The following is a 24,923-nucleotide window of genomic DNA, read 5'->3' as shown; positions in this document are numbered from 1 at the left end:
GAAAATCAGTGACTTTTATCGCTATAACACTTCTGACGTCCTACATGTCCCGTCAACAGAAATCTACATGCAAGTCCAATTTTGATCTTAACTCAAAAACCAGCGCGGCACGCTGTTGCTTCATCTAAGACATTTTCAAATGTATGGCTATACTAATCAACGCTAGCGCCCCTTCTCGGCCGCAACCTCGTAGCTCGGTGATTACTAATATGACGGACTGTTGTTTCGTCTAAAGAAGAATCGGTTATGGTCATTTTAATATGTTATACCCAGAGATATAAGGCTAGACGCTCAATAACATTTGGATTTTTTTGTGTAGTCATATCAGAGCCGGTGCTTCCACAGGCGTTCCTGCGAGTAATTCATATAAGAATTTCTAGCTCTTAACCACCACTAATCGACATCGCGTTAGCCCCCTCGGGTCAGTCAGAGCTAGAGTATTTAAGTTTGCCCTGTTGTTCCGCAAACACACACGAAACACCCGTATGTCATGCTAACGGAGGCAACAGTGTCTCCTTTCGGTGTTCATCAATACTGATATGATGGTGCTAATTGAGTGTGTAACGTGAATTTCGTACAATTGTGCCGTATAGTAATTTTGACCATTGCCCCAAACTTAAGGTACAATTACACAAGATTTCACTTATTCAAGTGATAGTGTTGAGGTGGCCTTACACCCAAATGTATGGGCCACACTAGAGGAAGTTTCCAGACCTGTTAAACCTGTTACTATACACAGTAGGTTTTCAGCTACTTTAATTTTATCGTCGTCATTCACATTGATTTTTTAGCTCGTTTGCTCACTGATGCGAGACTCATAGAGCTCGAAATTTAGCTCAAATTAAGCCTGGTCCTGGCGGGCAAATAAGCTGAAAAGTTATAGTCTGGTCTACTCATACAACCCAGCGAAAGTAGTTTTTCTCCTCGAGCGTCTGTGTTGACGTTTAAGCAAGGATAGCAAGCGAATCCGCTAGCCACCTTAACTGTTGTGCCCGACAGACAATTCATAAAACAATAAAGACGTCAATTTACATCTCCCTTTACCAGAGCTATAGCATATGACTACATCTAGTAATAAACATCTGTCCGTGCGTTACCGCTTATTGGTAGAGCTGCAATATTTTGATGTGGAGATGATGTCATATATGTTCCAAGAACCTTTGAAGCTTGCAATACCGCAACTGCCTAATCATGCTCCATTTGTAAACGTCTCGACTTAAATCCTAAGTTGATGTACCTACCCCAGGCCTAGTATCATATTTTTCTGTGCACACACTGATGCATTACACACTCGTCTTAGTGTAACGTAACCAAGTATTATACATCAACCTAAACACTTTCATTGTTCAAAGAAAAGCACAGTCTACTAACCCTTTTAGCCAGCCAAACAGGAGTCAGAACGAACGCTCAATTTGTCACTCTTCTATACGACCTCACGAAGGGAAAGACTCTCATTGTGTCATGGCTCGCGGTTTCTCACTGTCGCGCGGGCCGGCGCAACCCGTGGCAACCCCCACCAGTAATGAGCAACTAAATTCTGCTCGCGTCTGGACGCCGCTGCGTGAAAACCATTTTGAGCCGCCTCTACTGTCATCGCGCGAGCGCGCTTACCTCGTGCGCAAGTCGTGCGAGGCGTCTCTGGAGCTCGTTGGACGCACACGCAGTACTGGTGGGCCCGTTGCGTGGCGTCATATTGAAAAGAACAGTGGTGTTCAGATCTACTCGGGTACTTTGCGCACCACAGCGACTGACGCTGCGCTTACAGCCACCATAATGTGTGGTGTTACTAGTGTACCAGGCACTGTCACGGAGGTGGCATCGCTCTTTCAATTGGGTTCAACACGTCAGATGAAGGAATTTGCTCGAGCTCATCGAGAGTGGTTCTATGACGGTGTTCTGCTGCATACATTGGCTCCACGAACAAAGGAGAAACCATTGCATCAAGTGACGGCCAAATGGACGGTCATGCAAATGCCACAAGGCTTGGCACACCGTGACTTTTGTTTTTTAGAATGTCAAGACAAATTTATTGATTCAAAAGGACGAAAAGGGTGGGTCTTGGGGCAGCATTCGATTAAATTACCAGGTTGTGATGATCTAAAGAGAGAGTTTGGGTTCATACGTGGCAGTATGTACCACTCAGGTTTTGTTGTTGTAGAAAGTGAGGAACGAGCTGGACATGTGGATGTGATTCACTTAGTGCAATTGAATCTTAAGGATCACACGCCAGTGTCTGCGAATTTGCTACGTGCAAGAGTGATGTTTGTTGCGCAGGTGCGCAATATGCTGCGCAGCAAACGTTTGAATGAGCAGCGCTACCTAAGCGACCTGGAACTTGTGCCGCGGAAGTATCGAGCCAGATGTGCAGTGTGTCAAGACTCGTTCTCGCTCTTGCTTTTAAGAAAACTAAACTGTAGAAAGTGTGGTGAAGTAGTCTGTGCTGCGTGCAGCAAGGAGTTTCCAATTGAAAATCGGAATTTTGCCTCGACCAACGGTCAAGATGAGGTGCGCAAACTGCGTATTTGTATGCATTGCTTTCAATCGATTACCAACGCTCCCAAGCCGACATCAGCCCTGGTGGAACCACCACATTCATCGACCATGTCGATGAGTTTCTTGGGTTACCGTGACGACGAACAGCAAGCTTCATTAATGACGTTGCCGGCAAATGGTCATCAAAGTCATCAAAGAGAGGAACAAATGAAGATTTACATGCAGTCAATGCGCCGTGATAAGCCCTCGCGTCATCGCATGTCTAGTACGTTGCCGATTCCTGACTTCGGTGAGGATGTCTTGCCATCAAATTCGCGTCATCGTACACGAGGAGGACCAGATGGGGAGTGGTACCGGGGATCGCAGCAGCAGTACCAAAAGCAACAGCTAAATAGCAGCTTTTCTCTTGATTATCGTGATAACGAACGATTGCGGTCATCCAACTTCCGACCAAACCAAAGCCTGTCATTAGATGACCCCATTGCTAGAGGTGAAGGACCCTACGCGATGCAAAGGCCAGGACCAGCAGTCCCTACGTCTATTTTCGATCGTCCGAACAGCGAAGATAATCGACGTACTCACAGCGTCATGCCACGCAGTCGCAGCACTGACATGTTACTAGGAGCAAGTGAACACAATATGAGCAACTTTAGTCGACTGCAAGTCCTGAGTAGCCGAGAAAGACTTAAGCAACTTCAGCTTGAAGATAACATGATGTTAAATAGCGACCACCGCATGCCAGATGCTTACATGTCTGCGTTGGAGCAGGCAAGTCGTGACAAACTAGACTTTGATGCACCACCTGCAATGTACCATGCTCCATCTAGCGAATTGAGCGCATATAACGCCTCGTTACAGGATCACTCGGTGATCCCAACTGACTTTGGGCCGTATGATCTAGCAGTGGACAACCAAAATGGCCCGCCACCACTAGGCTTAAGTGCACTGACGTCAAATAGCCCATTCGATTATGATAATTCGGCCGCGATGCCGCCAACGGCTCCTAGATATGGTGATCATGAACGAGATCTTCTACGTCGACGCGAACGCGAAATTAGACTGCGCCGTCAATCAGCAAGCTCGGACTCTTCTGCATTTTCCATCGACATTGACTCGTACGACGACTCAGTGAGTTTTCCTCTGGCTCAACCAATTGCAGAGAATTTTAAGTCACAGGATGAAAGTGGTGAACGTATGATGTACAACACTCCGCCATTTGATATACCAAATGTTGCAACTTCAATTAGCAAGTTAATGAAAGAGACTTATGTTCGCGAGGTTGATGAGGACTCGGAGACATCGATGGGTGCGTCGGACGACGAAGAAGACGATGGTAACAGTGCCAAGCTTAATTCCTTACTTCCCTCTTCTTTTGACGATGATGCTCAGGAATCAAAGGGCCACGGATTGGATCAAACTTTGGCGTTACCGTCCATGTTTTCGTCAGCTCAAAAGCCCCCAAGCAATGGTTACGAGCGCCCGGATCTGTCTGCTGCCTCAAATGAGATCAAGGTGCCCGTGAAAAAAAAGAAACATCCGTCCCCGATCAAGGCTAAAAGCAATTTTACTGCAAAAGAAAAGCAGCTGCAACGGTCCAATGTAAAAGATATCACTAATAATGTGTACCACCGAGAGTTTCAAGTCGGAAAACGCGCCGAGCAGATGTCTCAAAACGCGCAAGGACGCCATGATGGTGCTGGAGAGGCTGCATTGCGCAGTGATGCTATTTTTTTCAAGCACGAACAGCAGATTTCTGAAACTGAAGATGGCTTTGATTCCAGTTTTGTTGACCGCGATATTAATTATCCTCAGCCAAATATGCGGCAGCTGGACAGCGAATCCTCTAATATCAACAGGTTACAGACCTGCGATGGCGCACCTGAAGTTCAAGAAAAACACGGCGTGTCCGCATTTTCAGCGATTCGAAAAGCCCCACCTACTATTTCAAACAAATCTAAGAACGAAGTGTTGCCTTCGTCCGAGCACTTACGATTGTCTTTCAGGGAAGAGCATCATGATCGTACTCAAGCATGCGAGAATACGACATCAATGTCTGACAATGCTGCAGATGGAAACCAGCAAATCTGTGTTGATAACAGCAGCCTGCGCGCATCTAATGAAATGTCGCTTTCGTCAGTCCTTCAAAGCAGTGCACGTGGCAGCAGTATTTGTAGCTTGGGGCTAGATTCGTTTACGCCTCCTGCAATCCCCTCTTCATCGCCATTTTCCAATCACAGCTTTTCGACCTCACCTACTGCTGTTACCAGTCAAAAGCTCGCAGCAAATAGTCGAAGCACCAACTCTGAGGGGTCAACTCTATCGCAGAGCGACGGCACCTCGTCGCCGTCTCTTCCTGGTCGTTTCAGCACGTTAGAGCAGCTCCATATAGAACAGCGTATGGAGGCAGGTCCCCCAACCATCGCAGGCAAAGGGACAACTCAGACAATCGTCAGCTAGATGCCATGGAATGTTTAAAGTTCATCAAGATAAAAAAATCACACGCAGAGGGAGCAATAAAAGACTTGCGGATTTCTGATAAGCGCAGCTACACAACAACTGCCAACAGCAAAGAAAAAATCGCGCATAATCCGGCAGTAAGCATTTGAATTATCGTCGACGACAAGGCATGATGAGGACAAAGCGGATGAGAGATGAAAGTTTGCCGTTTTAAGACATCGTGTAAAGTAGCGTCGCCAGTACACATCAAGCCTGTGACCACTTTGGATTTTCGGTCATATCACTTTGATGTTTTGTCGGTAACAGCTGTATTGATAATCAGCGACAAAGTCCTGACCATTAGCGTTATGAGATCGGACCATAAGAGTGGCCGCCATATACAAACATACATCAGTGTTGCATTTAATAAAAAGTCATGCCCTGTCCAGATCCGTTAAAACGTTATGCTTTCGGTAGCTAAATCGCAATGTGATTTACGACATCTAAAAAAATCTAATTGCCGATCATTTTCTGATCTATATCATTACAGTGTGGAAGTCGGCGACGGCTAGAGCAAAAGCGCATGAAAATCACCGTTAATACATCTCGAAGCTCAATGAGGTTTTAGCTGTAGGTTGTCAATGATTTAGATACCAAATTGAGATTTAAAGCCTCTAACGCCAAGACTGTTGATGAAGCAGTGCACGACATAATTGATTATGTGTGCCATAGTGAAAATGTCGTCAGATAATTTCGCGTTATTGTAATCTTGGGTGAAAAGTGTCGTGAATGTTCTATCGCTTGATTTAATGCTATTGACATCAACAGTGACGTTGATATCCATCGTGTTGCGTCACAAAACTGAACTATTCAGAACCGTCAGAAAATTCATGCCATAGTGGCCAGCTGGAGAGCCATAGTTACTCAACTCATGGCTCGAATCTTCGAGAGCTGCACATTTTTTAGGCATAGCGCAAAAGACAAACATCAGCGCGTTGAGTTTTCTTCCCATTCCACATAAAAGCTGGAAGCCAGAGATTTGTTGGTTACCCTTTTCATGTGTATCTACGATCGTTTCACACCTTTTACTACTAGTAACCAATAATCGGTGCTTTATCGTTGCTGCATTTGTTTTGATACCTGCACCCTTGGTCAATTTTACACTTAATGATAAACAAATGCCAAGATCGGCATTTTTAAGAATATCCATGTGTGGGAAGCTTCGTTTAAATGTTGCGTGCAGCAGTGACATTCCAGACAGTTATAAAATTGTATCGCTGAACGGTACATACGCTCATCATGGCTCAGCCAATTTCTGTGCCATCAATAAAAACCATTAGCTTTTGACTGACAGTCGAGTACTTATTGCTTCTTACCTGTCGCAACGTTTCAATCAGTTGCTGTCGTTGAGCCAAAATTCTCTTCTTTTTGTTATGAGCGGCAACAGATTGTTTCACTGCTTCTTGCCACCGTTCATGGGTTCGTTGCCTCTCCTCCTCGTTCCTCATCTGCTCCAATTCCTCGTGCTCCGATGTCCACTGAGCCTCTTCCTTATTTGTATTAAGTACATTAGTTGAAACATTCAAGGGAAATATGCTACTCACATTTGCTAAGATTTCTGAAGCAATGGCAGCAAAGAGTCGTCGCTTACGACGCTTTTGCAAATTTTTGCGCTTGGAGCGTGCCGACATAACGATTTTTTTTCACCTAGCAACGCGCATATAGTGGCGTACACTATGTATCATAATAGGATCAAAGCCGTTACGAACTCGTAGTTGAAGTCTTCATTCCCATTCCGCACTGAACGCGTGCAGACTGAGTCTTCATAGGGACATCAATACGCTTGCTTTCTCCGGCTCACGTTTATCGGAAAGAAGACCTTTTACCCTTGACTGTATATCTTACTCCTATCCGTTCAATTAGATTGCTAGACGTTCTTGTTCTGGTGGAAAGTAACCGCTCCGTAGGATAAGGTGCTCAATATGTTTGAGAAGGTAATTGAGTCAGTACTAGAAGAGTACGTGAGTGAATGGGTCGAAGGTCTTGAGTCCGAGAAGATGAAGGTGGCACTGTTTGCTGGAAAGGTCGAGTTTCGAGATTTAAGAATGCGCGGTGCCGCCTTGAACAAGTTTCAGCTGCCGATGAAAATGAAATCGGGTAGTGTGGGCAGGCTGAGCATTAAGGTTCCGTGGAAGAAACTGACCTCGCAAGCTATAACGATCAAGATTGACGATGTGCTTCTGGTTGTGGAACCCACTGACCCGGCTGAAGTAAAGACTCAAGAAGATGATGATGACTCGTACGCACTTCGTACTCGCTGGGCAAAACAGCAAGAGGTGAGGATGCTTGAGTTACTGGAAACGGCAAAGAATGATGGCAATCTACTGAACGCGAGCGAATACGAAGGAGATCCCGGTCTTGTCGATTCAGATCCAACGGCGTCCTGGAGCTATCGAAAAAAAATACTTAGCACCATTATTGATAATGTTTCGTTTGAGCTTTCCAACATTCACATTCGATACGAAGACTCAAAACACCTGGCGTCATCGATTCCTCTGGCGCTGGGTCTAATGATCGACTCAATTTTGATCATGACTACAAATGCTAATGGACAAGCGGCGTTTGTGGATCGCGCTCAAGCTCGCACTGCATTTGTGCACCGACGCTTGGATGTGGTACAGGCTAGTATCTACAGTGACCAACTAAAAGGAACAGAAATAAAAGTCGATAGATGTTTTACAGCCTCAGGATCGAATATCGTCCATCCCTTCAGTACTCATATCAATTTGGTGCGGAATCATGATGAACGATCAGCATCTGCGATCCCAGTGTTGCGGAGCTCGACGGAAATTAGTGCAATTAGAGCATATATTACCCCAGAGCAGAGTACTTTCCTGATTGATATCGCCAACTTTGTATCTGCCCACGAGATGTACTTAAAGCGTATACACTTTCAGCGAAAACGACCAAGTGTTTCTGTCCGCTCAAGCGCTAGACTTTGGTGGCGATATGCTTTGCGTGGCGTGATGGAGCTTCACAAAGGCAAAATTCCGGATAAACAAACAACAAGACTTAAATCGAGTAATAGCCTACCGCGTACGGCAAAACTTGTTACTTGTCGGTGTAACTGGAAACTTTTTGCGACATTATGGTGTGCTAGAAAGACGTATATTTATTTGTACAAGAACATGACCCGCGCCGCTAAAAAGAAAAAGCTAGATGTCGAGAGTTTGATGGCAGATCGAAATCGACTTAATGAGCTGGAGGACAGATTAGAGGTGTCAACAATTGTTTTCTTTCGATTGTGTGCTAAGAGAGAGCTTGAAATTGAAGGTCAAGGTCACGAATCACCACGAAAGTTATCACAATGGAAATCGAAATGGTCTGCAGGACGCACATCAAGTGGAAATCCCAGTAGCGGAATCTTGATTGGACGAGAAAATCTATTGGATAAGATGGAAATTTATTTGGCTGTGAACGCTCGAATGCATGCTTCATTCGAGGCTCGAACCTCTAGTTTTCATTGTGAGAGAAGTGCTGAGGCATTAAACTTGGCTTTGGATTTAGTCGTCACTAGCTTTGAGGTTGTCCTTGTAGAAAAGTATGAAAATGGTGACAAGATAGACACGCGAGACTTCCTGAAATTTGAGCTTACCGAGTTTGTCATGACAATTCTTCATAGAACAAATTCTTCTGCCGTATCCTCACGCATCACATCTGTTCAGATTCTCGATTTCCGCCGAACTTATGAGCCTACGTCGTTAGAAAAGAAGAAGCCACAAGCACTTCTATCCATGATTGAAAAAAAATCTGCTAAAGGCCAAGTTGTGGCGCGCAGAAATCCTTTTTTCGAGCTTAACATTGAATTTTCTGAAAGCAAATTTCAACTTGAATGTGTGTTTGAGCGGTTTTGCTATATCCACAATTTATACGCAACATCAAAGCTTCGTGCATACTTTATCAAAAAAAAGTGCGATGCCGAAGAACCTGCCTCTACAAATACGGAATCAGTATCACCACCAAAGCTGACCAGGAAAGCAGCCGGGCTTCCGAGTGACTTGCTACAAAGCAAATCGGTTGGAGATATGTTTGAGGCTCACAAAACTGCGAAATTGAGTCAAAGTAGCTCAAAAGCACGAGCCATTTTCGCAAGAGAAGTATTTTTTTTGGTGAAATTACCCGAAATTGATATCATTGTTCATACAGCGGACATCGCAGCAGAAGTCGAAATCAGACTGCTTGGAACGCATCTTCAGAATGGTGCCGCGCATAACACATTCGAGTTATTGATCGAAAGTGCTGAAACGAATTTTTTGGACCCATTTTCCTTAAGCGATGATTGTAAAAACGACAAGAGCTGCTTTGATGAGGCTACAAATCGGAAGCGCTCGACAATGATGAAACGTTCTAGCCTGACATTCTATGGTCAAAAGATTTCAGAGGGCTACTGGATACCAAAGTGGGAAATGAAATGCACGTCACCTCCTGTCCATCTTACAATGTCTGATAAGCAATGTCAGCAACTCTTACTGGCATCAAAGGAATGGTATGGTCCTGCTTCAGAGTCAAGAAATGCTAAGGTCAGCAAAGCCGCTGAATTTGTTGCTGTTGACGAACGTCTCTCAATTGAAATTTCGATCCCTCAAATATTGATTGACTTCAATTGTGACTCCTCTATTCATGAATCACTGAAATTAGCATCAATAATGTCGGAAGAACTTACTGGATTTCAACTAATTATGCAAGACATAAATGTGGCAGCCAGGTTTTCATCAGTTGCTCAAGCAGCTGCCGTCGAGATGAACGCACTTTCATTCGTCAAAAGTGGGAGGCAAAAATTAGAACATGGCAAGGCGGATGCTACTAACTTAAATTGCGCTTGTCCAGACGAGTCAGAAAAGTCAAGTCATGACATCCCTGAAATAAGCGCTACACACACTCCCGCTTCCGCGTACGACCCATTGACAGGGTGTCTAGTTAGCAAGCTGGTGGAGCTAAATGGAAAAACGAGTCTCGAGGTGTCCAGTTTCGAGCCGTTGGTGGTAGGATTAAATGTTGAGCAAGTAGCGCTGTACTGGGATCATGACTTGCTGGTTGCTATCGCTAGTTATCACTTTGCCAATCATAATGGTGAAAATTCTAACTCTACAGTTTTTCCATCTCTAGTCTCAGTAAACACTAAAGCTGAATCTGCATCTTGTTTTGGCTGTCAAGTCCGTGTTCAGCGCTGGTTCACATATTTCATGCCGAAAGTATGTCGACATGAACATATTTCTTTTGCTTTGTGTGGAACGAACCTCCGCGGGAACATTTCAACCGTTGACACAAATTACGTACATGCTGACTTAAGCAGCTTAGGCCATATTCAGCTGACATCGTCTCGATTGAATCAATGCGAGTCTACACTTTCAAACGAGGATGAAAAAAGTCTGAGTGAGATTTTCGCGGAAGAGAAGCATGTACTTTTGCACGCACATGCGCCCATTCGAGTGATGCTAGAGTCTGCCGGTTTTGGATCATTGAAACATCGTGGCGGTGCTGGAAGTTTCTATCACATTGAAGTAAACGAAGTTCGGGTGATTTATATGCACTTGTACTGGACTCATTTTCTTAATCATATTACGAAAGAGATTGCTGGCTTTTTGCGGTGGATAGACTTGCTTAGAATGCCAGCCATGGTGCAATCTTTAAATGACCGATCGAAGCTGGAGCTGAGGATTTCTCATCTTACTTTTACACTGCCCACGTGTGAAGCAGCAGACGACCATACTTCACCGTCGGATAACGTTGAATTTAATCTGCATGACATCTCATCGGTATCGCGAGCCTATCCAGAAGATACATCGCAAGAACAATGCGGAATTCAGGTGAGGAGTGTGCGAGTCACTGCGAAGATGTCAGAATCAAAAAGGGTACACCGTGCAACTAACGAAAAGGAAAAGATTAAGCGTGATGTCTCAGTACAAACTTTTATTCTTGGAAATTTGCATGATGTCTTCATCGAACACGTAGCCATTCCTACTGATAAGATCAGTAAGTTTGACGCGTGTAACAAACCTGAACATTCAGTGTTAGATTTTGTGACAGTTTTGGAACATATGGAAAAAGTGCGCAGTCACACAACTGTGAGTTTGTCATCATTAATCAATTGGTCTATTGACAGTAATCTTGCAAGAAGCATAGAAGCAAATGGCTCTTGCGATTCAAGCATAAGCGAAACTACAACCACTTTGGCTTTCAATCCGTTCCAGCTCGAGCTGTTTTCACGCATTATAGACTACAACTTTGTAAGTCTTTCTAATTGTACATCTTGCAGCTTAAGCAATGCCGATGAATTAAAAATCAATGATATGATACTCAATCTCGGCAATTTGACTCTCGACATTCTAGATCCTTTTGATACGTCAATTGGAAAACCTAGTGAAAATATATCCTCAAGTGGCGTGAAGATCGCGCGCATTTGCCTTGAGGGAGTCCAGGTGGCAGTGGATGGATTTGCCTCTTTGCGATCTCAAGTACGCGCTAAAATATCTCAAGGTACATTATGGAAGATCGATTGTTCTGGAGATGAAATTTCGGCTGAGATTGCAAACGATATCAATTCTGAGATACACACTCTTTGCGGTTGTATTTTTTTGCCACCATCAGATAATATTCCAAGGCAGGGTATTGACATGACCTTAGATCGATGTGCTTCTTCACCTGAAGCGATCAATACACCCCCTGAAATTCGAATTCATCTTGATACCTGCGAGTTCTTGCCCGAAATTGTCGAATTCGGGCAAAGGCTCAGATACATTGCCTCGATTAAATCAGAGCTGTCGGGAAAAATTGAAGGCGAAGAAAACCCTCTAAATCTGTCAATTACGACTGGCATTGTCTACTACTTGGCTGCCGAATATGCTCCCGACGTATTTGACGAGAATGAAAATAAGGCCGAATTATCTCGCCAACCATATACCGACAAAAATACTTTAAAATTAATTGTCAGCGGATGCATCGTTATACGCTATCATAGCAATGACTCAGAGAGCTCTCAAACTCAAATTTACGGGCGTAATATGTCAGTGAAAGTAAGATCAGGGTGGCCACCGCTATCTTCAGTATCGTCGTTTTTGACGCCACATAGAAGCTCGCCTGTAAAAACTGAGGGAAAAATATCACCTCAGTCAAGATATGAGCGTACAATTTGTGATGACTTTACGATAGATGTGGAGCTGATCACTGCAGAAGACGCCGAGGCAACTATGGCCATTACTTTAACTCATCTTCATGTTGTCATTTGCACTATTGATCTCTTACTCTTCAATCAGGCCAAATTGGTGCTTGGAACGCTTGACGACGTTACTGAAAGTGTTGAAGATAAAAAAGATGTTCACGAGGACTCCGATGAAAAAGTCGTGGATTTAAAACATACCGAGAGGTCATTGGTGCCACCAGAAATCGAATTTCGCGAGGATAGTATCAGTATGGTTCAGCTACTGCTTGAAGATACCAGCGTTACACTTCTTCAGCAAAGTGGGCTGCATTTGTCTCCGGTTGCACGAGTCTATAACTTTCGAGCGATGTGCAAAGTGACCTATGAGGTGGGAGAAAGAGTTAACGGAGTTGTTCCGACATTGACGGAGTTAGCGGTGGAGTTTCCAGATGAGAGCTATAGCGAGCCAAATGTCGACGACGGAATCAGCGTTTGGGGATTTAACGCAGCACTGGGCTCATGGGAACCTATTGTGGAGCCATGGCTCTTCGATCTGAAAGGATCTTTGGTCCGTGATGAAACTGGAGAGGTGACCGCAAATGTTGATTTTATGGGAAAAGAAGGTCACTCTCTCAAAATCAACATATCACCGGCTATCATCAATTCAGTCTGTCAATCAGTAAAAGCTTACGAGGGTATTTTACGCAGGTCGCATCCATCTTGCATTACATCATCGAATGTTATTTCATCCGATTGCTATTTGGTGAATGATACAGGTGCGCCAATCATCTACTGGGTCACACACGACATTGGAAATGCGTCACGAGGTTTTACGTATGCTGCTCAACAGCAGCCGAAGCGAGAAATCCTTTTGAGTCGAGCTAAAGTCCCTCTCGAGTTAGTGACATCGATTTCTCCATCTTTGCGTGCTGAGCAGACAGTCTCCTTCTGTTGGGATGACAACTCTTGGTATCCGCTAACAGATATTCCGATTCGCAATGCTGGCAAGTACATTTATGGGGTCCGGCCTCGGCGTGTTGAAAGACAGATAGAAGAAGCCAGCAAGAAGAAAGAAGATGAGCAAATCATAGTACAACCACAACTGTTGCATATTCTTCTTGATGTATCTGCTGCGTCTGGGTGCCGAACCCTGACAATATCGTCTCTAGTTCGAATTTTCAATGAAACGAATGTTGCGGTCGATTGCGGCATACTTGAATCTGATGGGAAAACTATTACCGACATTGGCACGATTGAACCTAAAGGAGCTTGGAGCGTTCCATTTCGCTACGTCACAAAAATTTGGTCGGTTCGAGTGTTTGTAAAGCCACACCTCAGTCAAAAACATACGCGAGTGATAGGTTCAGGTGAAATCAAATGTCTTGCGGCGCCTCCGTCTATCGACAGAGTGTATCGGTGGAGCAATGAGCTGTTCATTTGCGAAAAAGAAAATAGCACGCTTCACACCGCGACGTGCTCGCTCGTTCTCGACGACTTTACTTGTTCATGCTTAAAGATGATTAAAGGAACAGTGCCATTTAACCCAAGCCAGATATGCAAAGCCAATGGCAGCTACCTCTATGCACAAAGCCGTGTCTTGACTTCGTCAAATGCTAGCAGCCTACAATATGCGCAGCTCAAGCTGATTTCCCCATTGACAGTGGTAAACTATTGTGGAGTACCAATCTTTTTCGTCCTTCTTGCACTTAAACAGGTTCGACGTACGGGAGGAACCTTTGAGGAATTGCATTTGGTGGCATCTGAGGTCATCTCTCCGCGTGGTCGAATAGAAACCCTGTCATCTGCGCTTCAGGGCGAGACATATTGCTCTATTTCAATGACAGGTTCCAGTTGGAGTCGTTTGTTCCGAATACCTGGTGTATTGGACTCATCTGATAACAAAGCAAAAAATGACACTCACGCTGCTGCGTTCAAGGCAATATCATCCTTTCCCTTTAAATTCAGAAGCGAAAGCAAAGACGTCGTGCTGTCCTTGTTAGATTTTCAGTCGAGAACAGCTACTCTTAATGTATCTTTCGACAGGAAGGATACATGCGAGCAAAATGTTGGGCACTACATGAATGTGCAACCACGATTTTTGCTGCGAAACTCTACCTCGCTCCCTCTACTTTTTTCCCCTCAAGTAAAATTAATTGAAAAATTACCTGGAACCAAATCGATGATGGTGCGATTTGCCAAGTCTCCCTTTTCTGCATCTCGAATAAAGCAAAGCAATGAATGTTGTGGTTCAGCCGACATGGAAGCTATTCACGCGAAGTTGAATGCGCTACAAGGTCAAAAATTATCAGAAGACAATATTGATGAGGATGAGCTACAAGCACACTATTATTCAGAGGTGAGTGCAATCATGGTACAAGTGGAAGGGAACGTATTGCGGTCTTCGAGTGCGCAGGATATCAGCCTTGAAACTGGAGCAAATACGGTGCTTCGTGTTTACAATGAGGCAACCAAGCGCTATCATGACCTTGTTGTACTTTTCAGTCAAGTTGGGGGTTCACGATCAATGGAGGTGACATTCGTTGAGCGGTATCTGGTGCTGAACAACACGAATCACCTACTCTTAGCTTCTGCAGTATGCGATATCGCTACTCTGAAGAAAAGCTTGGCGGACGACAATAAAATTCTAGTTGCACCACCGCGATCCTTGTCCGAGTTCAGTTGGACAGCTCATTCTTCTGTACCATCCGATTCGTGCGTTCGTTTAACAATCAAGACCTCGAGTGATAACCAAACTGAAAATTTCCAGTGGAGTGGCAAGTTCTCATTGCACGACGTCAGTGAGACAGCGTTGAAAATTAGCACTCCAGATGCATCGCGTATTTGTGTATTGCGTGTCCAAGTCCGTGTCGAGGCAGCCGTGCAAGTTTGTATCCTCGTTACCGATGAGGACGTCGCTGAGTTTCCGCTGTATCGAATCATTAACTCGTGTGCGCGAGAAACAATATGGTTCAAACAAGCTTTCGATGGCGTGAAGGAAGACGCATCGGCTTTCCAACGCGGTGTAATGCAAAGTTTAGCACCAGGTCAAAGTGTATGCTTTGGCTGGGACGAAGCATTTTTTTTGGGCTCCCCAAACCGAGAGATTAGTGTCTGGTACGCGCCAAACGATGGAACGACGTCGTCTGATTATCACAGCACAATTTTGCTTGATCAACCCGGTGAATCACAGCAAGTCGAGATCCCTTCCATAATCGCTCTTCCAAAGGCACATAGTCGCGTGTACATACGCTGGCATCTTCAGGGAATCACCAAAACGATGGTCGCGCAGGATGCACCACTTAATCGGAAGGAAAAATTGGGTAAGCAGACTCGTCAGCTAGTTGCGGCGCACGGAGAATCCGAGCGAGCTTCTACACCAGGCTTGACTTCGGAGGTAGTTGCCCATTTTCGTCTGCCAAATTTTAGCGTTTCGCTTGCGACCAGCACACCTGATGAGCTTCTTCTCTTCTCGGGTCAAGATGTGGATATAGCGTACGCCAATATTAACAATGACCATGATCAGTGTGAGGTGAAGATCGGGTGCTTTCAGCTTGACAATCAGCTAACTGAAGCGATTTATCCCGTGGTCATTGCACCGATCTTAAAAAAGGGAAGCGGGTGTGCCGGGTTCCGAGATGATGCAGCAGTTCTAGACAAGCCAAAATGTGCGGAAGTTCGAGCTGCGCATGCTGCTGAGCCCTTGTCGCATGATGATGGGAGCGTGGATGGCGCAAAGGCCGACACGAATTCGGGTTTAAGAGGTTCTGCCATCAATCGGCCGCATTTCTTTCACCTATCAATTCTCCGATTAAGCTACGATGCTAATATGGATTATATCAAGTACTTTTCTGCAATGATGCAACCGGCTCGCATTCAAATCGACGAAGCATTCTTACTTGCACTGGCATCATTTGTTGCTGATTGCATTAGTAAGATAGAAAACAATTTTCCACCCAAGCAACGGCGTCTTACCAACGACGCATCAAAGGTGTATTTTAAGTCTTCTGACAAAAGGTTTGAGACAAATTCGGAGCGGAGAATCTATATAGAAACACTGCAACTTCACCCCGTCAAAGTTCAGCTTAGTGTCACAATATTAAATCATTATGGAGACACGGAAGAATCTGTTACAGGGCTAGCTTCGCTAATAAAACTCCCGCTTGCAGTCACGAAAGCGTTACTGAGCTCAACATTTTCCCAGATCGACAGTGCGACGTTGTACCTGAATGCCCTTCATCTTAACCACGCGTTTGCATCAGGATCATTCTTGATGTCAACGGTGCGGCAACACTATATGCTGCAGGGAATGCGTCAAATTTACTCGTTAATTGGTGCTGCCGATATATTTGGCAATCCTGTCGGTCTTGTGACAAACCTTGGTGTTGGAGTGAAGGATTTTTTTTATGAACCTGCCGCAGGTTTGGTCACGTCACCACAAGAATTTATTTTAGGTCTATCCCGCGGAACTACCAGTCTGTTTACTCACTCGCTCTATGGAGCTTTCAATGCTGCCAGTAAGGTCACGGGCACTTTGTCAGAAGGTATCGCAACCTTGTCTTTGGATCGCCAATATCTTGCCAATCGTCGGGCTCAAGGACCTCGCAAACAAGTGGCTACGCACATTGGTACAGGACTGATTCATGGTACAAAGCAGTTTGGTAAAGGTATTTTTGCGGGCGTTACGGGTGTCATCTCTGCGCCAGCTCAAGGCGCGATACATGGTGGCTTCCCAGGATTTATTGAAGGAGTTGGCAAAGGATTGATCGGGGTAGCGGTCAAACCTGCAGCAGGTGTTCTAGACCTCGCAGCCACGACAGCAGCAGGAATTACTGCTACCACTTCGGCACTTGATCGTCGTTCTGGGTTGGGCAAAGAAGTTTACCGCCGACGAGAGCCTCGACTTCTTCGTCTGACCAGCGATCAGCGAATACGCGTGTACACTTCTGCTGAAGCGCTTGTTTCTCGGTTGCTGCTGACATTACCGCTGAAATACAAGCTTCACTTACCCAACGAATTGTACGACACCCACTGCTTCTTACCAAAAGCTCGAATTCTCGTCGCAACATCCTTGCGTCTTCTCTTTCTTCAATTTGGCTCCGAAGGAACATTTGCTACACTGACAACAGCAATCATGTCATCGACATCGATTCCACCACCATTGGTACTTTGGAGTCATTCCTTGTCACAACTGGTGGGTGCACAACGTACGCCAACGGGAATCGCCTTGTATCTGGGTGTGAATGCATTCGATGCCGAATCAAATGACTTGACTGCAACTGTGAAAACTCACGACGACGTTGCAACCTTGACGCTCTCGGGACTAGAGGAATTAGAGACCTTAGGCACTGATCGTGTGCTAGCATTCTTAGTTGACCTGACTAAACGGCATCAAAGAGCTACAGCTACTAGCTACGGCACTGAGTAACCAAATTTATTAATAAATGATCTTTTGAATTGGAGATGTTAACTAGTTATTGTAGATGTTGCAACATGGACAGATACATTAAAAGGATGGATTCACATGACGCACACAACTTGCCAGTGAGCGACAAATCGTAAGTCAAGAATGGAATTTTTCGACGGATTGGTTTGCTGTAAGCTCTTACACTTGTGCGGGAGGGATGTAGCCGTGCTGAGCAGCGTATGATTGGGCCATCTATCGTCACAACACCAACAACAATATAAATACCAACGTGAACAACTCAAAAACTAAAGTCAAACTTGTACCTTTGCCATAAATTCCGGGTGCTCTTCTGCTTCATGAAGTACGAAAGCGCCGGCTTTGGCCGCAATATCTTCATGTTGACGTAGCAACGTCTCGGTTTCTTCGACTGCAGGGCGGTACATAACAGTCGGGTCCATGTTCATATCAAACTTTCCTTCTCGAAATTGCGGGTGATATAGCATGATGAGCAAACTTAAGATAGCGTTTCCACACATGAGAAGGCCGACAAAAAACGACAGCGGGCCTTCCATGCCAAAATCCATGAAGCCCACGATAAAGATAAAGGCAGTGCGGCCACCGTATGTAAACAAAAAGCCAAATTGCAGGCGGATCCACGGTTCCATGTGTTTAAAGCGACATTCAAAGGCTAGCAGCAACAACGCAAAAATACTGCAACGTCACACGACACATTCCGTGACATTGGTTATGAAACAATACGATAACTACAAACGGCACGAACATGGCGTAAAAGGAGATGAGAAAACAGGTGATATCTAGCACAACGAGATTAAAAAGCCCCAAAAAGCCTGCAAGTGCTTGTAAAACCGCTAGCACAACGTTAGCATAACGAAGATAGCGCAGTAAGGTGGCCGCTTCCATCATCTTCATTCTTTAGTAATAAAAAAGTCAATGTATGATGTAATTCAGCGTCATTTTTAGCTAAGACGCACTTTTGCCAGTATGTGGTGGGTGCAGAGAGGCTCGAAAGCGACGTAAAGCTGGCTGTATCCTGCTGACGGATACTGCTTGGATGACTCGAATTATCTAACGCTGCATGTTGAGGGTTTAGCGGTGCACGCAATAATCGTTCCTGCGCTTCGTTCTCGCTCCCAGGGAACATGGTTTTTGCTTTTGAAAGAGTTTATAGTTCTATTGAGTTATATACACGTCTAGCAACACAATATTATTAAGCATGCACTTTCACAAGTTTTACAGTTTTAATTACACATATACACGACCCATGGTCTCTCCATTAAATCCGATAAAGCCCATTAGTCTGTCTACCTATACCTTTCCAAACTTCCACCTTTTCAGCCCTGATGAGCTTTCACAATTCTCAGCTTATTTTTGAATAACCTGCGTCGCACGATACGTAAAGTCCTCAAAGTACTCTCGCTCACGGTCCACCGAATCAAGCATGCGCCATTCAGGTGTGTCCACTGGCACCTGATTGACAAACTCATTATCTACATACTTGGCGTCTGCGTCGTCAATCACGTCCGGTATCCACTCCGGTTCAATCTTTTTTTGCTGCAGCTTCTCCCAATCAATACCTTCAAAAAATTGATGATTCATAATTGAAAATGGCACAGCCTCGTTCGCTCCAAGTCGCTTCGACGGATTTCGTTCAATCAAACCAGAAAGCAGCGACTGGACATCTTCAGGCAACTCAGACGGGATGTACAAAAAGCCCTCAGCAATATTGCGGTACATGATGGCCTTGTTATCATCCTTGAATGGAGTACGACCAACGTACATCTCAAATATTAGAATCCCCAGGCTCCACCAGTCACAAGTTTTATCATAAACTGCTGGCGCTTCACCATTTTTTGGGTTCGCGGCTGCCAGCACCTCAGGTGAAATGTATTCCGGCGAGCCAGCCAGCGAGTGAGCCTTCTTATCACTATCATCGCGTGTGTACGTTGATAGACCAAAGTCTACAAGTACAATGTGACCATCCTTCTGGATCAAAACATTCTCCGGTTTGAGATCGCGATAGATAATATCAAGACTGTGCAAATGTGCCAATCCCGCCACCAACTCAGCCGCGTATAACCTGATCCGTTCAGACGTAAACTTAACCTCATTATTTTGATTCATCGTACAGTGATGACGTAAATCGCCGCCATTGTAAAACTCCATTCCCATGTACACTTTGTCTTCATTTTGAAAGGCAAATAGTAGCGATGCCACAAATGGATGGCGCACTTCACGCAACATATCGCGCTCAATTTTAGCGTTTCGTCGCATATTTTCGTCCATGCCAATTTTCGTAATGATTTTAATGGCATACACTTTTCCATCCGGACCACGAGCTGATACAACTCGACCGTACGTTCCAGTACCCAACACTCGAAGTAGCTCAAAGTCGTCTATCTTCAGTGTCGATTTTGATTTGCCTCGGTTGGAAGCATCAGAAGACACTGGAGCCGTCACTCCTGATCCTACCGCGACACGCGACGCACCAAGTCCATTCTCTTCTTCGTTACAAACAGACATGGTCGGCATTGTCCGAGTGATAACCTCTTCCTCTGTGTCTTCGATTTCTTCAGCTTCGCCTGAAAGAATCAAGTCCCGTTGGCGAACTGCTTGTTCCTGAATCGTTGCGTCGAAATGATCGACCAGAAATCGGTAGTATTTCCAGGTACTATTGGTAAATCTTCTATCGCCAGACACGTGCATTAGAATGCCATTCCGAAGAAGCGCTGTGCCTAAAAGCAAGGCCTCTTCAGCCGTCGAGCATGTAATCCCCCCCTGCATTGGACGATTTAATCCATGGCAAAGCATCCACTCAACTGCTTCTTTGCCAGTGATGACATTTGGATGAGGTTTGAGGTACAAACTACGGTCTTTAGCCGGTAACTCGTGCCTCATTTGTTCAGCAGCGGTCCATAATTGCCATAAAGAAGGTTCGCGCATGATGCGACTGGAAATACGTACTTTACCTTGTACCCGTTTCATTTTGCCACCAGGTCGCAACTGCAAATCATACCATGCCACTCGTTCTTCACCACTCGTGTTCATATCTTCGAGACTTAGCAGCAATCGTCCCAAATCTTCATTCTCTACTCGTCCTTTGTCTTTGCATTTGACAAGGACGTACTTAGCGTTCATTAAGTTCGTTTGAATGCCAAAAGTATATTCCTCTGAAGCAGCAGCAGCACCAATGCCCAGAGGTTGGTGCGAGTCCACCTTGCTCTCAAGTGAAAGCAACACTGCAGCTTTCAGCGGACTCCATACCGGATTTGCTTGACGCATGGGGGGCGTGCGCTGTTTCTCACCCTTGATTTCGCGCTTGTTTTCGTCCAATAGCACTAGCGTGCAGTAAGCGTTGCGACCGCGACCGGACTCAGACGGGACGAGATCCCATGCTTCAATAGGTGTGACTTTGAGTAAGTATCGTCGTTTCGATTTGATCCGCATTTTGCCATTCGAAGGCTGGCTTTGACTTGTGGTGCCTAGCAGAAGGCAAAAGAGGTGAGGGAGGACACGTGTTGCCACTTTGACAGGAAGTGGTGCACGTCATGACGTACGCGATGGTGGTCTTCGATTCGACATGGCAAGAGTGATTGTCAACGTAAAGAGAAAAAGGTTGTCCAGGAAGTCAGGTCTTGTGCAATTGTCTTCGTTGCGTTTGGAATACAGTGCGGCAGGGGAACCTGTCAGATGAACTGTTAAATGATGTGGAATTACACTATTTATGAAATAATACATTTTATCTATTAATATTTGGTCCTCGGATTTGATACCACATTACGACACTACAGCATATGCTTAAGGCGAGAAATCCTTATGAAGCTGCCAAGCTTTGCATACTACACTGAATATATCGCTTTGAAAAGGACAATTTCGTGCTGAGAGTCAGATATCCATCGGTACAGTAAAAAAATGTGATGTGTACACACCGAAATAATAAAGAAAGTAAAATTTCGCTTCGTCACTCTCAGTAATTTTTCGTTATTTACGAAATTTATGGTGTCTGTTGTATCCTTCAATGGCATTGATGTGTCCGCGCTGGACGAGCGCAAGTACGAGACCTTCACTTTAAGCAACAATTTGCAGGTATTGATCGTTTCTGATCCCAAGACAGAAAAATCCGCGGCCGCCATGGATGTGCACGTGGGTCACCAAAGCGATCCTGAGGACCTTCCGGGTCTTGCGCACTTCTTGGAGCACATGCTATTTCTTGGTACCGCCAAATATCCAGACGAGAACAGCTACAAGAAGTTTTTAAGCGCCCATAGTGGTCGTAGCAATGCGTCTACGTCTCAAATGCACACAAATTTCTACTTTGACGTGCTGAGTGACCATTTACACGAGGCTTTAGATCGTTTTGCTCAATTTTTCATCGCCCCATTGTTCACACCTGCTGCCACACAGCGAGAAATGAATGCCGTGAATTCTGAAAATGCCAAGAACTTGCAGAATGATCACCGACGATTGTACCAATTGCAGAAATCGCTATCGAATCCGAGCCATCCATACCACAAATTTGGCACGGGGAATCGAGAGACTCTGGGTACAATTCCAAGTGAAAAAGGAGTGGATGTCCGTGCGGCATTGCTAGAGTTTCATACGACATACTATTCAGCCAGTATCATGAAACTTGTGATCTATGGTAAGGAGAGTTTGGCGACATTAAAAAGTTGGGCTGAGCAATTGTTTGCCGACATCAAAAACACGGGACGGAGTTTTCCGACCTTTGGGGAGGCTGTTCCCTTTGATGATTCAAGACTCGCTAGAGTGGTGCACGTGGCACCCGTTAAAGACCTCCGTGTCATTGATATTTCATGGCCTCTGCCTTCACTCTATCAAGACTTTATGACAAAACCCACTAAAATCTTATCGCATCTTATGGGTCATGAAGGTCCAGGCTCCATTTTAAGTTTTTTAAAAGAACAAAAATGGGGGAATGGGTTATCTGCGGGACTCTTTCGCGATCACGAAGATTGGGCGTTATTTGGTGTCAAAGTAGACGTGACAAATGCTGGTATCGAACATGTAAATGAGATTGTTGAAGTAGTGTATCAATATCTTCAAATCTTACGGGAAGAAACTCCATTCGAACCATGGATCTTTCACGAGACTCAGAACTTGGCGCTACAAAGCTTTCGTTTCAAAAGCAAAGAGAATCCTATCAATTACACGAGTCATTTAGCAAATGTCATGCACCGCTTTCCACCCAAACTTATTCTCTCGGGTGATTATCTCTTGTACGAGTATGATGGCAACAAGGTTCAGAAGGTGCTTGATCTTTTGATTCCGGATCGAATGCTTCTTACAATCATTAGTAAGACTTTTGAAGGCAAGACCCAAAGTCTAGAAAAGTGGTATCACACACCGTACTCAGACAGTCCAATAGCTTTTGAGTTGTTGCAACGCTGGACGTCACCTCCACCGAATTTGAAACTTAATTTGCCTCACCGCAATGAGTTTATTTGCAGCGATTTTTCTATTGTAACTCCCTCGCGTTCGTCTCCTGCTGTCGTAAACGGTGAGGAAGGGTGCAACGCGTGTCCGATATTACTGCAACACGATGAACATTGCCGTCTGTGGTATCAACCAGACATGTACTTTCGCAAGCCCAAGATGCTGTTCCACTTCCTCTTTTATTCACCGTCACTCTCAAATACTCCCTTTCACACTGTGCTCACGAGTTTATTCGTGCGATATTTAAAGGACAAGCTTACTGAAGTATCATATGATGCCGAACTTGCAGGAATGGAGTACGAAATTGGGTTTAATTCACGTGCATTGGAGCTGCATTTGGGCGGATTTTCGCACAAGCTACCCGTTTTATTATGCAAGGTATTGCAGCAAATGATAGACATGACAGAAACCACGTACGAATACGAAGAAGCAGTGTTTGATCGCGTGAAAGACCGAACGAAGCGCATGTATGAGAACTTTTTTCTTGAAGAACCGTACCAACGTGCTGTTCATGTAGGGAGCCAGCTACTGGAGCTCTCGAAGTGGAGCGTGGATGATAAAATCCAAGCCATTCACCACGTCAAATTGTCTGATTTGGCTGCCCATAGTCACTTTATCTTCCACCAAGTCTTTGTTGAGGGCTTCATGTATGGCAATCTACGCCAAAGCACAGCGCTTGATCTGATGCAAAAAGTACTACTATCTTTTGGCTTTGACTCGAGCGAACAAACAAAAAGGCAGAGCTTTCCGCTCTATTCGAGCCAAGAGATAAAGCCACGGATAGTTCGACTTGCAGATGCAAGCGAATATCGATATCAACGTCGCGCGTGGAACGATGCGAACGTAAATTCGGCCATCTGTATACTGCACCAGATTGATTGTGAAGTCGAAGGCAGTACAATGGCGCTTCGTGCTCGTCTCGAGCTCTTTGCACATATTTTAAAAGAACCATGTTTTAATCAGCTTCGAACCAAAGAGCAGCTTGGCTATCTCGTATTCTCTGGTATCTTACGTACGGAAGGTGTCGAATATTTGCGTATTCTTATTCAATCGGATGTGGCATCGCCACAGGTTCTAGATCAACGCATCGAGTCGTTTTTAGCACAATTTCGCTCGATTCTGGTTAAAATGTCGTCTTTCACGTGGCAGAAACAAGTGAATGCTGTCGTTAAAGCTCTTACAGAAAAGCCAAAGCACGAGATGGAGGAAGCTACGCGTGCGTGGCGTGAGATTGCTAATGAAACGTTTGTGTTTGACCGACGTCAACGCGTGGCTGCAATCGTGTCAACACTACAGCCACGCGATCTTGTATCATTCTTTGACTTATTCATTGCTGTCGACGGTAAGCGACGGAGCAAACTTTGTATCAGTCTATATGGTTCCAAGCATCCACTTATTAAGCTTTTGGGGGATAAAAGAGTCAGCGAAAAAATGTCAATCGTCACGTCCACAGGTTTGACTGCAGCGATACTGTTACAGCAGCAGATGAAGGGTGAAAAGATCAGAGGCGTTCACGTGATTGACAACATAGAAGCATTTAAACAACAAATGCCACTGTTTCCCGAGCGTAAGACGAAGAAACATGCGATAGATTCGACATGACTTGATTAGTGATGGTGCCGTTTTTACGGCGTTTTCAGTTTTTATTGGACACCGCCATCTGCTTCCTATGTAAGCATCGTTAAGCATCTAAAACATTCTAGAGTGGTATGTTAAGTCTGGAGAAATTGTGCATTTGAAACTATAAATTGATAAGCACAGTAAAACCTGTCTAAACTAAACATGTTGGGACTGGGGGACAGTGTTTTATTTAGAAAGGGTTTTAAATAAGGGAGGGTAGCATAATTATCAAAAATTCCCTGGGTATATGTAAACAACACCATTCCCAAAGAGCCCTACACGTGTTTTTTCTTGACTAAC

General features: G+C 44.8%; 7 protein-coding genes across 7 annotated transcripts; 3 read left to right on the top strand and 4 right to left on the bottom strand.

The window, feature by feature from the left end:
- Positions 1-1,461: 1,461 nt before the first annotated feature.
- Positions 1,462-4,950, top strand: PHALS_14447 (FYVE finger containing protein; the record flags this gene model as incomplete). The annotated part of the gene is made up of 1 exon (XM_024730264.1): positions 1,462-4,950. One exon carries the CDS (start codon positions 1,462-1,464, stop codon positions 4,948-4,950), a length of 3,489 nt encoding a protein of 1,162 aa, XP_024580558.1.
- An 832-nt stretch (positions 4,951-5,782) lies between these two features.
- Positions 5,783-6,139, bottom strand: PHALS_14446 (uncharacterized protein; the record flags this gene model as incomplete). The annotated part of the gene is made up of 1 exon (XM_024730263.1): positions 5,783-6,139. The coding sequence occupies one exon, from the start codon at positions 6,137-6,139 to the stop codon at positions 5,783-5,785; it is 357 nt and encodes a 118-aa protein (XP_024580557.1).
- An 87-nt stretch (positions 6,140-6,226) lies between these two features.
- Positions 6,227-6,620, bottom strand: PHALS_14445 (uncharacterized protein; the record flags this gene model as incomplete). The annotated part of the gene is made up of 3 exons (XM_024730262.1): positions 6,227-6,244; positions 6,306-6,479; positions 6,534-6,620. The coding sequence occupies 3 exons, from the start codon at positions 6,618-6,620 to the stop codon at positions 6,227-6,229; spliced, it is 279 nt and encodes a 92-aa protein (XP_024580556.1).
- A 291-nt stretch (positions 6,621-6,911) lies between these two features.
- Positions 6,912-17,552, top strand: PHALS_14444 (Vacuolar protein sorting-associated protein; the record flags this gene model as incomplete). Its single annotated transcript, XM_024730261.1, has 2 exons — positions 6,912-13,161; positions 13,219-17,552. 2 exons carry the CDS (start codon positions 6,912-6,914, stop codon positions 17,550-17,552), a joined length of 10,584 nt encoding a protein of 3,527 aa, XP_024580555.1.
- A 177-nt stretch (positions 17,553-17,729) lies between these two features.
- PHALS_14443 (Golgi apparatus membrane protein TVP15) lies at positions 17,730-18,693 on the bottom strand (the record flags this gene model as incomplete). The annotated part of the gene is made up of 4 exons (XM_024730260.1): positions 17,730-17,783; positions 17,855-18,242; positions 18,313-18,462; positions 18,524-18,693. The coding sequence occupies 4 exons, from the start codon at positions 18,691-18,693 to the stop codon at positions 17,730-17,732; spliced, it is 762 nt and encodes a 253-aa protein (XP_024580554.1).
- Positions 18,694-18,914: 221 nt separating this feature from the next.
- PHALS_14442 (agc rsk rskp90 protein kinase) lies at positions 18,915-21,131 on the bottom strand (the record flags this gene model as incomplete). The annotated part of the gene is made up of 2 exons (XM_024730258.1): positions 18,915-21,031; positions 21,107-21,131. 2 exons carry the CDS (start codon positions 21,129-21,131, stop codon positions 18,915-18,917), a joined length of 2,142 nt encoding a protein of 713 aa, XP_024580553.1.
- A 414-nt stretch (positions 21,132-21,545) lies between these two features.
- Positions 21,546-24,605, top strand: PHALS_14441 (insulin-degrading-like metalloprotease family; the record flags this gene model as incomplete). The annotated part of the gene is made up of 1 exon (XM_024730257.1): positions 21,546-24,605. One exon carries the CDS (start codon positions 21,546-21,548, stop codon positions 24,603-24,605), a length of 3,060 nt encoding a protein of 1,019 aa, XP_024580552.1.
- Positions 24,606-24,923: the final 318 nt, after the last annotated feature.

The sequence above is a fragment of the Plasmopara halstedii genome, assembly GCF_900000015.1.
Source record: "Plasmopara halstedii genome assembly, contig: Scaffold_816, whole genome shotgun sequence".
In the NCBI taxonomy this organism is placed as follows: domain Eukaryota; phylum Oomycota; class Peronosporomycetes; order Peronosporales; family Peronosporaceae; genus Plasmopara; species Plasmopara halstedii.
This window is presented reverse-complemented; position numbering and strand designations above follow the sequence as displayed.